The sequence below is a fragment of the Anabrus simplex genome, chromosome 8, assembly GCF_040414725.1.
Source record: "Anabrus simplex isolate iqAnaSimp1 chromosome 8, ASM4041472v1, whole genome shotgun sequence".
Classification (NCBI taxonomy): domain Eukaryota; kingdom Metazoa; phylum Arthropoda; class Insecta; order Orthoptera; family Tettigoniidae; genus Anabrus; species Anabrus simplex.
In genome coordinates, this window is record NC_090272.1 from 93,845,076 (window position 1) to 93,858,886 (window position 13,811).

Sequence of the window (13,811 nt, forward strand, 5' to 3'; positions counted from 1 at the left end):
TCATAATGTGTGGAATACCGCGAGTCTACGCTACTTTTGATTAGTACCGCAATATGACATACCATGGTTCTACTTTACTAGCGATAATAACCATTGTGAGGGGCCGTTGACCTGAATTTTGGACCCCTTTAGACAACAAGCATAATCGATTCAGGACTGTGCTTTAGAAGCAGTCCCTTGGTCAGTAATACTACAGTTTTACGCTAGTTTCTGGGAATGTGGGACATTGCGGATCGGATCCACTGATTGTTTTAAATTTGTATTCATCCAATCATTCTTCGTCATCACGTTTTCTGTTTTGGTCAATGGATAATTGGTCACTACACTTCCTCTCGTTTCGTACCATTAGCGGTCAATGACCTAGATCTTAGGCCCCTTTAAACATCATCATCATCATCATAATCAATAATGCCTGCTTGTAAAGAGATGGTAAAAATAGTCCTAGGTTTAGAACCTGCTAGTGATTGTTTCGAAATATCCAGAAAGAGACGAAAACTTAACTAAGTTTTTCCGCTACACGGAGAAGCATAGAAGCGGACATTTTATTTTTCCTGTCCTAGTATATGTTACATAGATGACGTACACTTGTTGCCATGGTTACCGTGCTGTCGAAGAACTGTCCACGCTAGTTCCGGATAGCTCTCTGCTGACACCATCAGTCGCAGAGTTATTGACGTGTTCAGTGAGACTGACGGTATTATCAAGAACGAGTCACTAGTAGTCAGAAGCTCTAACTTGAGATCGACGAGTCCAGCAGCCGCGCAAAACTTCTTGCTTATCCTATTCGGTACATCGATGGAGACGTAATTGCAACTAATGTCTTATTCTGCAAAAACTTCCCGAGTGAGTAAACGGTCAAGAAATATTTCGTGTGATTAATGAATATGTGCTCCATAATGAATTAAAATTGAAGGATTGTGTTAGTGTTTGTACAGACGGAGTCTCATCTATGACAGGCTGAGTTAAAGGATTTATAGCTCAAGTACGCGAAATTAATCCTAACATACGCTGCGATCATTGTCTTATTGTCCGGCTCCGTGGCTAAATGGTTAGCATGCTGGCCTTCGGTGCAAGGGGTCCCAGACTCGATTCCCGACAGGGTCGGGGATTTAACTTTAATTGGTTAATTCCGATGGTTCGAGGTCTGTGTGTGTGTCTTCAGCATTAGAAATCATCCGCACAGGTCGCCTATAAGGCGTCAACTCAAAAGACCTGCACCAGGCCTCTCCGGGTGCCACACGCCATTATTATTATTATTATTATTATTATTATTATTATTATTATTATTATTATTATTATTATTATTATTATTATTGAACTTGTTCATTGGCTTGATGACTTTCACCTTCCTATTGTTCCAAAATCTTTTCATGAACTCTCTGTTTTGCCTCTTCCGTTATTATTATTATTATTATTATTATTATTATTATTATTATTATTATTATTATTATTATTATTATTTTGTTATTACGCATAGTATATCATACGTTTTTTATGGGATAATATTTTGATGTGCCGGGAGCAGAAAATGTTAAGGAACACTGGACTCTAGCAGGAGCGGACAGGGAAGGGTCAGGGAAAGTCTTTTAAATTTGAGGTCAGAATGACGTGTTTTTAAGAAATATTATCACCTAAAATACGTTCCATTTATTTCAATCAATTGCAACTAATTTCTGACATTTTAAATTAATCTGAAGTAAAAATGGTTTTACGAAGTATGTATGTTTGTTCAGTCCGCATCCCAAAGGTTGGTTGGATCCTCAACAGCTCCACCATTAGCTATCATAGATGGCCTAGGCATCACTGAAGAGGCGTACTAGGGAAATGAGGAGTGAGGTAGTTTCCAGTTACTTTCTTCACTAAGCCAGATGTTGCTGTTACACATCAGTCTGCCAACCCCACTAAAATGCATGCACCATCCGACCCTATGAGCAACATTTTCACACCATTCATAACGGTGACTGTCTGCACAAGGAATGGCATTACTAGCATCGCTCATACCTCAGTCACTTTCATGTTGTCAAAGCCAAGGATAAGACTGAGACAGATCAATGAAAGTAACAAAATTGCTCTAGCCCATACCAGAAGACATAGTGCACAGTAAATCCTAGGTCCCGCCAGCAGAGGCGAAGTTACTTTACCAAGTAACAAGGGTTATTTTTATTTTGGTTATGGGTTAAAGATTTAAAACTTTATTTCCGAGGCTGCCACTTCTGGAAATATGAAAGAACTTCACATAAATCTCTTGATTATGACGATTTAATTTATCAAGGAACCCGTTCTACTCAGCTGCAGCTCTCCAGTGACATGCACGTTTTTTTGCTACTTGCTTTACGTCGCACCGACACAGATCGGTCTTATGGCGACGATGGGATATGGAAGGGCTAGGAGTTGGAAGGAAGCGGCCGTGGCCTTAATTAAGGTACAGCCCCAGCATTTGCCTGGTGTGAAAATGGGAAACCACGGAAAACCATTTTCAGGGCTGCCGACAGTGGGGTTCGAACCTACTATCTCCCGAATACTGGATACTAGCCGCACTTAAGCACACGTATTTTTGAACGCGCATTTAGTCTATTACATTATAGCACGTGAACTCTGTCTACGATGGGAGACAGGGGTGGATTCAGTGTTCTCAGGAAGTGTGTGCAAGAGAACACTGAATTCAACAGCAGTGTGACAAGAGATGACTCACGTTTTCTTCTCACGTTAATTTGTTTTTAAATGAATGTCTGTTTTGTTGAGTAAAAATGAACACAAAGTTCTACTATATAGATTCCTTAGTGTGTGTATGTTGAGTATTCAGCCCGAAGGATGATTTGATCCTGAACAGCTCAGCTATCAGCTGTGATAGATAGCCTCGACGTCACCGGAGTGGCGTACCAGAGAAATAAGAAGTGAGGTAGTTTTCCGTTGCTTTCCTCACTGTACCAGAAGATATATTTCAATCTCCCAAGCCTACTGAAAAAATCATCCCAGCCAATCCTATGAGTGATATTTTCACACCGTACGTCACAGGGACTAGCTGCATAAGGAATGGCATTACTAGCATCGCTCATATCTGTCACTTTCATGCTGTCAAAGCCAAGGATAAGACCGAAACAGGTCACTGAAAGTAACAAATTTGCTCTAGCTCACACCAGAAGATACAGTGCATTGTTAATATAAGGTCTCGCCAACAAAGGCAGCGATTCAGTAGTTTTAAATATATGCACTGAATTTCTGGTCTGTTAAATTATTTACACTGTGTGTTACACAAGCTATGTTCATTGCAAATTTTCCCACTTCAACTCACCTTTTCCTTGCAGATATTTCCATTTCAACTCACCTTTTCCTTGCAGATATTCCCACTTCAACTCACCTTTTCCTTGCAGATATTCCCATTTCAACTCACCTTTTCCTTGCAGATTTTCCCCCACTTCAACTCTTCCTTGTAGATATTCCCACTTCAACTCACCTTTTCCTTGCAGTTTACCCCCACTTCAACTCACCTTTTTCTTGCAGATTATTCCCACTTCAACCCACCTTTTCCTTGCAGATATTCCTACTTCAACTCGCCTTTTCCTTGCAGATATTCCCACTTCAACTCACCTTTTCCTTGCAGATATTCCCACTTCAACTTACCTTTTCCTTGCAGATATTCCCATTTCAACTCACCTTTTCCTTGCAGATTTTCCCCCACTTGAACTCACCTTTTCCTTGCAGATTTCCCCCCACTTGAACTCACCTTTTCCTTGCAGATTTTCCCCCACTTGAACTCACCTTTTCCTTGCAGATATTCCCATTTCAACCCACCTTTCTCATGAACCAAGGGGTTTGTACCCTCCTTGTGGCACCGATGCTTCTACAAGTAGTTGAGATGTGTATTAAGAACTGTTTCGTAGAGTGAGTGTTTTAGTGCGCGTCTTTTGCTGCAGAAGTTTCGGCGCCAAGTGCTCCAAGTGCTGTCGCGGCATCTCGGCCAGCGACTGGGTGAGGAAGGCGAGGGACCACGTCTACCATCTGGCGTGCTTCGCCTGCGACGCCTGCAAGAGACAGCTGAGTACTGGCGAAGAGTTTGCGCTTCACGAAGAGCGAGTGCTCTGTAAAACGCACTACCTGGAGATCCTCGATGGAGGCAGCACCTCATCGGACGGTAACTACACAAATTAAATAAGCATTTAACCCATTAAAGCCAAACGGTTTGTATAAAAGGAAAAAACTGTGAATGAATAAATTCCACATTATTTTTCTTTGTGAAAGATTATAATTATTTTACATAATTAATTAAGAATGGTGAGGAGATGCATATAGCTAGGGGCTTTACGTCGCACCGACACAGAAAGGTCTTATGGCGACGATGGGATAGGTAAGGCCTAGGAGTTGGAAGGAAGCGGCCGTGGCCTTAATTAAGGTACAGCCCCAGCATTTGCCTGGTGTGAAAATGGGAAACCACAGAAAACCATTTTCAGGGCTGCCGATAGTGGGATTCGAACCTACTATCTCCCGGATGCAAGCTCACAGCTGCGCGCCTCTACACGCACGGCCAACTCGCCCGGTAGATGCATATCGAAAACTGATGTTGAAAATGCACATAGTTTAATAAAAAGTTAATTGTTTTGTTATTTGCTTTACGTCCCACTAACTACTTTTACGGTCTTCGGAGACGCCGAGGTGCCGGAATTTAGTCCCGCAGGAGTTCTTTTACGTGCCAATAAATCTACCGACACGAGGCTGTCGTATTTGAGTACCTTCAAATACCACCGGACTGAGCCAGGATCGAACCTGCCAAGTTGGGGTTAGAAGGCCAGCGCCTTAACCGTCTGAGCTATAAAAAGTTAAAATATGCAACAATCTATTAACAAACCGCTGGCGTTGAAAGTATGGTAAAACGCTTAAAGGACCGCAGCATAAATTACATTATAGCGAAACACAAATGCAGCAAATTTCATCTCGTAATAATTGTAGGAGAGTGAAGTGTTCAACGCTATTGCTAGGGACCAACAATCCTTCTCTAAAAATATGTTTAGTTTTATAACCTATTATAAATATTGCGGACATTTCTATACCTCCTGCGGCAACTATTACAGTCATTTGCTAAAATTCATGGAATATGGCATTACTCCCACAGTTCAACAGTTAAATGTCACCAGCAGCTACCGCATGTGGTCGGATCCTGTCGTCACTAGTTAATAATTTAATGGCGTATGGCTCCGGAGAGGCCTGGTGCGGGTCTTTTACTCGTAGACGGCCTATTAGGCGACCTGCATGTCTGTGAAGATGAGGGCCCTGCGTGGGATAATTTCTAGTGCTGAATACACCACACACACCCAGCCAGCCACCGAACCATTGGAATTAACCAATTAAAGTTATCGGGAATCGAGCCCGGGACCGTAGGGACCAAAGGGCAGCACGCTAACCATTCAGCCATGGAGCCGGACGTCGTTACTAGTATAATGTGGTAACTGTCGCCGAATTCTTTATATTATTAATACATCGCTACATTGTATTGTCATTAGCTGTGCGAGTCACAATTTTACTGTAGACCCGCTGATGATGATGAGGAGGAGGAGGAGGAGGAGGGGGAGATGACGATAATAATGTGGCCTCGGCTGCCATGGCGCAGGCCTTCTATTTTGGTAGATAGATTATTTTTTTCTTTTCTTTAGAGCGCACCAAGACAGATAGGTCTCATGATGACGATGGGATACGAAAGAGCTAGAAATTGGAAAGAAGCGACCGTGACCTTAATTAAGATACACCGAGCTCGATAGCTGCAGTCGCTTAAGTGCGGCCAGTATCTAGTATTCGGGAGATAGGTGGTTCGAACCCCACTGTCGGCAGCCCTGAAGATGGTTTTCCGTGGTTTCCCATTTTCACACCAGGCAAATGCTGGGGCTGTACCTTAATTAAGGCCACGGCCGCTTCCTTTCCAGTCCTAGCCCTTTCCTGTCCCATCGTCGCCATAAGACCTATCTGTGTCGGTGCGACGTAAAGCCAATAGCAAAAAAATAAGATACAGCCGGGCTGAGTAGCTCAAACGGTTAAGGCGCTGGCCTTCTGGCGCCAACTTGGCAGTCCAGTGGTATTTGAAGGTGCTCAGCCCAGTGTCAGTAGATATATTGGCACGTAAAAGAACTCATGTGGGACAAAATTCCGGCACCTCGGCGTCTCTGAAAACCAAAAAAAGTAGTTACTGTGACGTAAAAACAAGAACATTATTTATTATTAATTAAGGTACAGTCCAAGCATTTGCCTACTATGAAAATGAAAAATCATGGAAAACCATCTTCAAGGCTGCCGACAGTGGGGTTCGAATACACTATCTCCCGTATGCAAGCTGATATACAGAGCGTATCCGTAATGATGTTATAAACTTCCAGGGATGATGGAGGGTGGCAAATGGATCAATTTGAGAGAAGGAACCGTAGTCCGGAAACGATCGAGTCAAAAGTTATTCATAATCCAAGTTGTCTAACGCCCGTCAGTTCTTAAGACGCCGGGTACGACAGAACGTCGTGCCACGATGCCATGCCTGCATTGACGCAGGGAGGGACGCCATTTCGAACATTTGTTGTAAATGGAGGAGTTTGTAAAACTTACGCAGTAAACGGACTTAAATGAGTAGAATTTTGCTTAACTTTTGACTCGATCGTTTTCGGATCCTTATCTCAGATTGATCCACTTGCCGTCCTCAAAGTTTGTAACATCATTACGGGTACACCCTGTAGATATGTCATGTGCCCTTCGGAGAGGCCTCGTACCCCATAAGCGACCTGCCTATCTAGGTGTTTGATGATGATATTATTATTATTATTATTATTATTATTATTATTATTTATTATTATTATTATTATTATTATTATTATTATTATTATTATTATTATTATTATTATGATAAGGTCGACACATAACATACTGTTGTCAAATAACATTAAAGAGTCTGCTCAATGCTTAACGTCACCATCCGACTAACGAATCACCGTCGACAGCATATGAACAATGCGCAGATGTTTGAAATGTAATCCAGGCTTTTGGCACGCAATCTGATGATTAGAAATGTCCAACCCTGTCCGCCAACATTCTGATGGTGAAAATATTTTCCTCTAACAGGACTCGAACATGGCGGACTGCTCAGTATTTCTGAAATGGTGCCATCTAGGTGGCCTGCCTTACAATATCGACATTCTGACCGTGCTGTCTAGCAACGAAAGCGGAGTTCTGCTGCAACGAATACTATGACGTAATTAATTTGCTTTTCTTGGATGACACTAAAATCTCGCACGATTGTAGCAACTGCCCCTCTCCTAGACGAAACCTTTCGAATTAGATACATACTGGCAACTGAGATCCATTTAGCCGCTCACTCAGTATCTGTACGGCATTTATCACTTTTTTATGTCGAGATGTATCGATTGCACCAACCGTGCTGTATCGATAGTGAGCTGGTTTTTAGTTCGTTTAGTATATGTCTTTTCGTGCCGCGAGGTCCAAGGACATGTTCGGCTCGCCTGGTGCAGGTTTTTCTGTTTGGCGCCCATAGACAACCTGCACGTCTGGATACAAGATAATGAGGTAGGGCGTCGGCAAGTAGCCTACTCCTGTCGAATAACACAAACTTGTCCGTTCAAGGCTTAACGTCTCCATCCGACGGACGAATCACCATCAACGGCGCCATATGCCCTCACTCCAAATAAACACTGCGGAGAGGTATGGAATTAAATCCGGGCTTTCGGCACGCAATCTAGCAATTAGAATACTGTATATCACCTCTCCTACCCTGTCGGTCAACATTCTGACATAGATATTTTCCACCAACGGGACTCGAAGCGGCTAACCATGGTGTTAGACCAAATAGACGTGACTCTTTAAGGATCATGTCCACCAGACGGGCTTACTGAGTTGCGGTACCGATATGTTCACCTCGCACTAACTATATTTTTACGGTTTTCGGAGATGCCGAGGTGCCTGACAGAATTTTGTCCCATTGGAGTTCTTTTACGTGTCAGTAAATCTACCAACACGAGGATGACGTATTTGAGCACCTTCAAATACCACCGGACTGAACCAGGATCGAGCCTACCAAGTTGAGCACAGAAAGCCAGTCTTTAACCGTCTGAGCCATTCATCCCGGCCCGTGGTAATCTTAGCATCCATCTATGAACCCTCATTTCCCATGCAACGTGTATTTTCTTCCTCTGTGATATGACACGTCAAGTAGCCCTAGTTGTAAAATTCTATTAGAGAACTAGACAGTTATGTCTACGTTTCATAGATCTTGTAAAGACATAACAGAGCACAAAGGGAAAAGATATTAGTAGTCCAAGGACTTGTGGGATTAGGGGTAGGTTATTAAAGAAAATCAAAGGTATTTTATGATGAAATGAGTAGGCCTACTCTGTTCGAAGAACGGTTGTTGGAGGGGTTCTTCATAGTATACATGGATCACTTACAGAACGGTATAAAATGACAGGGAGGAATTCAGTTGGTCGAAATGTAGTAGGCCTAAGCAATTTGGCCTATGCTGACGACTTTAGTTAATTAACGAACTGCGAACTGACCTTTAAGCCTGAAATCTAATTTTTTTTGTTTTAAATGCTATTTGTTCGGGGCGTCGACCTAGAAAGATCTTTTGCCCCTACTTGCACTATATGTGAGGAACCTACGTGTATTTTGTAAATGGCGGAAGTGTGGGGAAAGGAACGTTAATGACGACGCAAACACCCAGTCCCCAGGCCAGGAATCGAACCCGGGGCCGCCGGGTGACAGGCGGACGCGTTGCCCCCTACACCGCGGGGCTGGTCTGCAATCTAATATACTGATGCTCGCGTACATCAAACTCGGTTACGTCTCAACCGTCGTAAAATTGATAGCTTACCAAAGTTAAGTTGAATTTCTGTTACATCAAGTCCGATTCTGAAATGTTTGACCGCGGTTAAAAGTTTATCGGTCGTAAGAGAGCGGTTAAGTAAGCTAACAGAGGCTACTGGCCTACGTACTCTACATAAACTCACAAGGTGCATCCAAAGTACCGTGATCTTATCGTTAAAATGGATTTGACACTACATATCGTAAATCTACATAGTTATGAAGATGATGAACAGAAAGAGACTGTGGGGTCCTTGTTACGGAACCGAGTTCCCTACTCGTAGAAAAAATCAACTTTCACCAAGAAATAATCATGTCAGAATATTTCAGTTTCAAATGTACTAAACTTTGGCGCTCTCGTTCGCCTTTCCTTTTCCATATCGGTTGATAACCTAACTAACAAAACAAAATTAATCAACCTTTATAAATAAGGGGCTGTAATAAAAGATTGATAAAAAATGACTACAGTGATTGTCAAGGAGAAAATTAATTATAAATCATTTTCATACAAGTGTAAAATAATTGAAAGAGAAAGACCGGGCGAGTTGGCCGTGTGGTTAGGAGCGCGCGGCTGTGAGCTTGCATTCGGGAGATAGTGGGTTCGAATCCCACTGTCGGCAGCCCTGAAGATGGTTTCCCGTGGTTTCCACACCATGCAAATGCTGGGGCTGTACTTTAATTAAGGCCACGGCCGCTTACTTCCAACTCCTAGGCCTTTCCTATCCCATCGTCTCCATAAGACCTACCTGTGTCGGTGCGACGTAAAGCCACTAGCAAAAAAAAAAAAAGAAATAGAATGACAGCTGATGGTTCCAGACAAATAGTAAACAAATGGGAACTGGATAAATTAGACAACATGACTGTCGAAAATTTCACCGTCTTCTGGATAAATTAAAGACAAGTGACTGTTGAACTCTTCACTGCCTTCTGAATACCACTTTGAATTACTTCCAAGGGGATTAATAGCGAGTAAAACGAGCGTCAAGAGATCGCGGTTTTGAAACCAAGGATTAGCAATGGTGCTACAGGTTAATAACAATACCACGGCAAACGTTTTACCACGGTTTCGTAACGCCTGATATTTACCAAAAATGGTGCAACTGGGCATGAACATTGGAAAGTGTGCAGCGACTACGCTAAGTGATGTCAGTAGGAAGAAACCTAAGACAATTGAAATCCAGGTAGAGAATACGAAATTGGAACAATGGAATCATTTCAAACATTTACGATGTGTATTCTTCTAGGATGGTAGTACAGCATAAGTACTAAGTGAACTTGAATCAAGGAACAGCAAAGTGAATGCAGTGACCCGACAGTTGCTATCAACAGTATTTTATAAGAAAGAAGTGAGTACTCGGATGAAACAATCTTTACAATGGTCTCTTTTCAGATTCTACGGCCGGGCTGAGTGGCTCAGACGGTTAAGGTGCTGACTTTCTGAGCCTAAGTTGGCAGGTTCGAACCTGGCTCAGTCCCGTGGTATTTGAAAATGCTCAAATACAGTACATCAAGCCCATGTCGATAGATTTACCGGCATGTAAAAGAACTCCCCCGGTACAAACTTCTGGTACCTCGGCATTTCCGAAAACCTTAAAAAGTAGTTAGTGGGACGTAATTATTTTCATTTTTTATTTTTTATTTTTTTATTTTTTATTTTTTGCTTCGTGTGAAAATGGGAAACCACGGAAAACCATCTTCAGGGCTGCCGACAGTGGGATTCGAACCCACCAACTCCTGGATGCAAGTTCACAGCTGCGTGTCCCTAACCGCACGGCCAACTCGCCCGGTGTACGTAAAAACAATCTTCTTCTTCTTCTTGGTCTTCTTCTTGCGTTAGGGCCTACTAGGGACCACGTTCCAATTATAAATTCTTCGTCCTTTGTTGTTGTTCCTTCCTTTTCTTCCAAGATTCCTTCAATGTTTCACTATGTTTCTATTTTCTTTCTTCAGACCACTTTGTGCCGGTTTTCTTTGCCTCCCTCCCTTGAAATTCTTCAATCTTTAAAACTTTCTTCCTGAAAATTTCTCTTTCCATTACTTCTTCTCTGACGTTGTTTCCTTCAAAGTCTTTTTTTATCTCGTGAATCCGGGTGGTTGTTGACTTTTTCTTCCAAAGATACGTGAAGACCTTTTTGGTTAGTCTATTGTCGTCCATTCTGTAAATATGTCCAAAAAGTAGCAATCTCCTCTTCCGTACTGTTACAGATGTTTTCTATGTTCTAATAAATTTCGTTATTACTTCTTAATTTCCAAAATTCTGTAGTTTTTAGAGGGCCTAATTTATTATTATTATTATTATTATTATTATTATTATTATTATTATTATTATTATTATTATTATTATTATTATTATTAGCCTATTATTATTATTATTATTATTATTATTATTATTATTATTATTATTATTATTATTATTATTATATTTTACGGGAGTGAAAGCTGGGTGCACACAGGATGTTTTATACGTTAGTGGTAACAGGCATGATAGTAGGGGAGAATTAATGCTGCTACAAAAGGGTGGGAACAGTGGCAGGAGGAGATCAAGGCTAAGATAGGAAATAACTCGATGGGTGAACTTGTAAGTATAAGCCGACTTCAGTTGTGGGGTCATGTGAGGAGGATGGAGGAGGATAGGTTACCTAGTAGAATAATAGACTCAGCCATGGAGGGTAAGAGAAGTGGAGGTAGACCACGACGATAATGGTAGACTCAGTTTTTATTGATAAGAGCTATGGAATTAAAAGAGGGCGCGGAGCTGGTTGCGTATGGAGATTGTGGAAGTGCTTAATTAATTTAGAGGCCTGTAGATTGACGCTGAAAGGCGTAACAGTCTTCAAATTATTTTTAAAATTGTGTGTGGCCTCAGATGAGGCCTGATGCAGGTCTTTCGAGTTGACGCCGTATAGGCGACCTGATTGGGCCCTACCTATGATGAATTCTAGTCCTGAAGACTGCACACAAAAACCCAGTACCTGAGCCATTGGAATTAACCAATGAAGGTTAACATTTCCGACCCGGGCGGAAATCGAACTAGGACCCCTTCGATCAAATGCCAATACGCTAACCATTTAGCCATGGAGCTGTACATAACAGTCTAACTCATTACGGCCTTCTGAATACCACTTTGCATTACTTCCGAGGGGTTTAATAGCGAGAAAAACGGGGATTGGTGGACGGACGGACCAACTTTCTCACACATCTGGGAAATATGAATGACCTTATTAAATTTAATTTATTGTTCTGGGATACTGCTGAGGCTTTCTGAATTCTGGGTAGCTTGGCGGCTGCATTTCGATCGACATTCTCCGTTTGATCTTAGTCACATCCTCCTAGCAGTTATGAGATAGAGAGTAACAAACACTGGAACACTTTGAACTAGTGGTGTTTACTCCATGTAAATTTGAACGTCAAGATGAGATAATACAGCTTCCCTCATCTCCAGAGTTGTGACAGTGTTAGATAGGCGCCAAACTTAGCTACTGCCGACCCTCGTGTTTACGAGCTGTGAAATCGGTTGAAAATTGATTTGTTCCCCATCTACAATGCAAATTATCCCGACGAAGCGAGGGTTGCCCAATGTCGGCAGTTTCCGGTAATTTAGCTTTGCTGGATCCTGGGGGACGCTTTTGTGAGGGAGGCTGCGCCGGCGCGCTGCTAGACGCGACGTAGGGGCGGTACAAGACGCGCAAACAGCACTCGTTACAGACTGACTGGCACGTTTAAATAAGCAGCCATGTTACAACTTCGTTGTGTCGAGAATACTAGGCAACTCTATCATGATTTTTTTTCCAGCCTTTCTCGGATTCCGCGGTGTTCAGGATTACTATCCAAACCGAATGAACCACTATTGACCGTTTGGTGTTCTTCAGTTATGAATATTTCAAATCCCTATTCAGTACTTTCCTCATAATGCTGCAGGTTTCTTCTGCAAATCAACGTAAATGTTATTCTAGAGGCAATAGCAGCGCTAAGAAGCAATAATTGAAAATGAGCCCCTTGTTTTATGATAAGGAAAGTTACAAATTTATTTCGTAGTACAAGGTTGTATATTATTACAATGAACAACAACGCAACGACGATGATGACAGTAATAATAATAATTAATTTGTATGACCCTTTTTAAGGCATCGATTCTCGTATTTGTAGTCTTTTGTTAGCTCAGATTTTGTTAAGAATTCGGAAAGAAAACTTCTGCGGCTGTCGTAAGACGGTTTCAATACTTCCCTGGTAACGAAAATGAGAAAGGCATTTGCAGGACAGCCAACGGTGGATTTGAATCCGCTGTCTCCCGAGTCCATTGATAGACCCAGACAGCATACGAACGCTTCGACATAAGTGGATCGAAGCTGATAATGTCCTTTTTACTACTTAATCCGGTTTCGGATATGAACTCGGGAGTTGAGTGTTGGAATGAGATTCACATAGTAGTTTTAGGTCAGTACGCCTTTCCTGAGGGGTCCTTATCACCGCCACCGTCTCGAGGTTTATCAGGTGAAGCGCATCGTACAACTGGTGGGGAATTTGTCCTAGTACTCTATCTGAACAACAACCCTGTCCTGATGCCAGATGACAAATTTCTTATTTAATTTGCCACAGGCAGGTACATTATCTTCTTTTGGATGTTCACAGTAGCTGAGTTTGTGAGCCTCCGTGGCTCAGGAGGCAGTGCGCCGGCATCTCACCGCTGGATACCGTTGTTCAAATCCCGGTCACTCCATGTGAGATTTGTGCTGGACAAAGTGGTGGAGGGACAGGTTTTTCTCTGGGTACTCCGATTTTCCCTGTCATCTTTCATTCCAGCAACACTCTCCAATATCATTGCATTTCATCTGTCAGTCATTTATCATTGACCCAGAGGAATGCGACAGGCTTCGGCAGCCGGTATAATTCATATCTTCGCTGCAAGTTGGAGGCTTCATTCATCCCATCCCTAACCAGGTCATTGACTGGAAAACAGGTTGTAGGTT

General features: G+C 42.3%; 1 protein-coding gene across 1 annotated transcript in view; it reads left to right on the top strand.

Moving 5' to 3' along the window:
• The window catches only part of Awh (Arrowhead), a 111,288-nt gene that overhangs the window by 73,412 nt on the left and 24,065 nt on the right, over positions 1 to 13,811 (top strand). Inside the window, exon 4 of the mRNA XM_068229053.1 lies at positions 3,915 to 4,132. Within this exon, the coding sequence (XP_068085154.1) occupies positions 3,915 to 4,132 (218 nt within the window). The remainder of the gene's footprint in view (positions 1 to 3,914; positions 4,133 to 13,811) is intronic.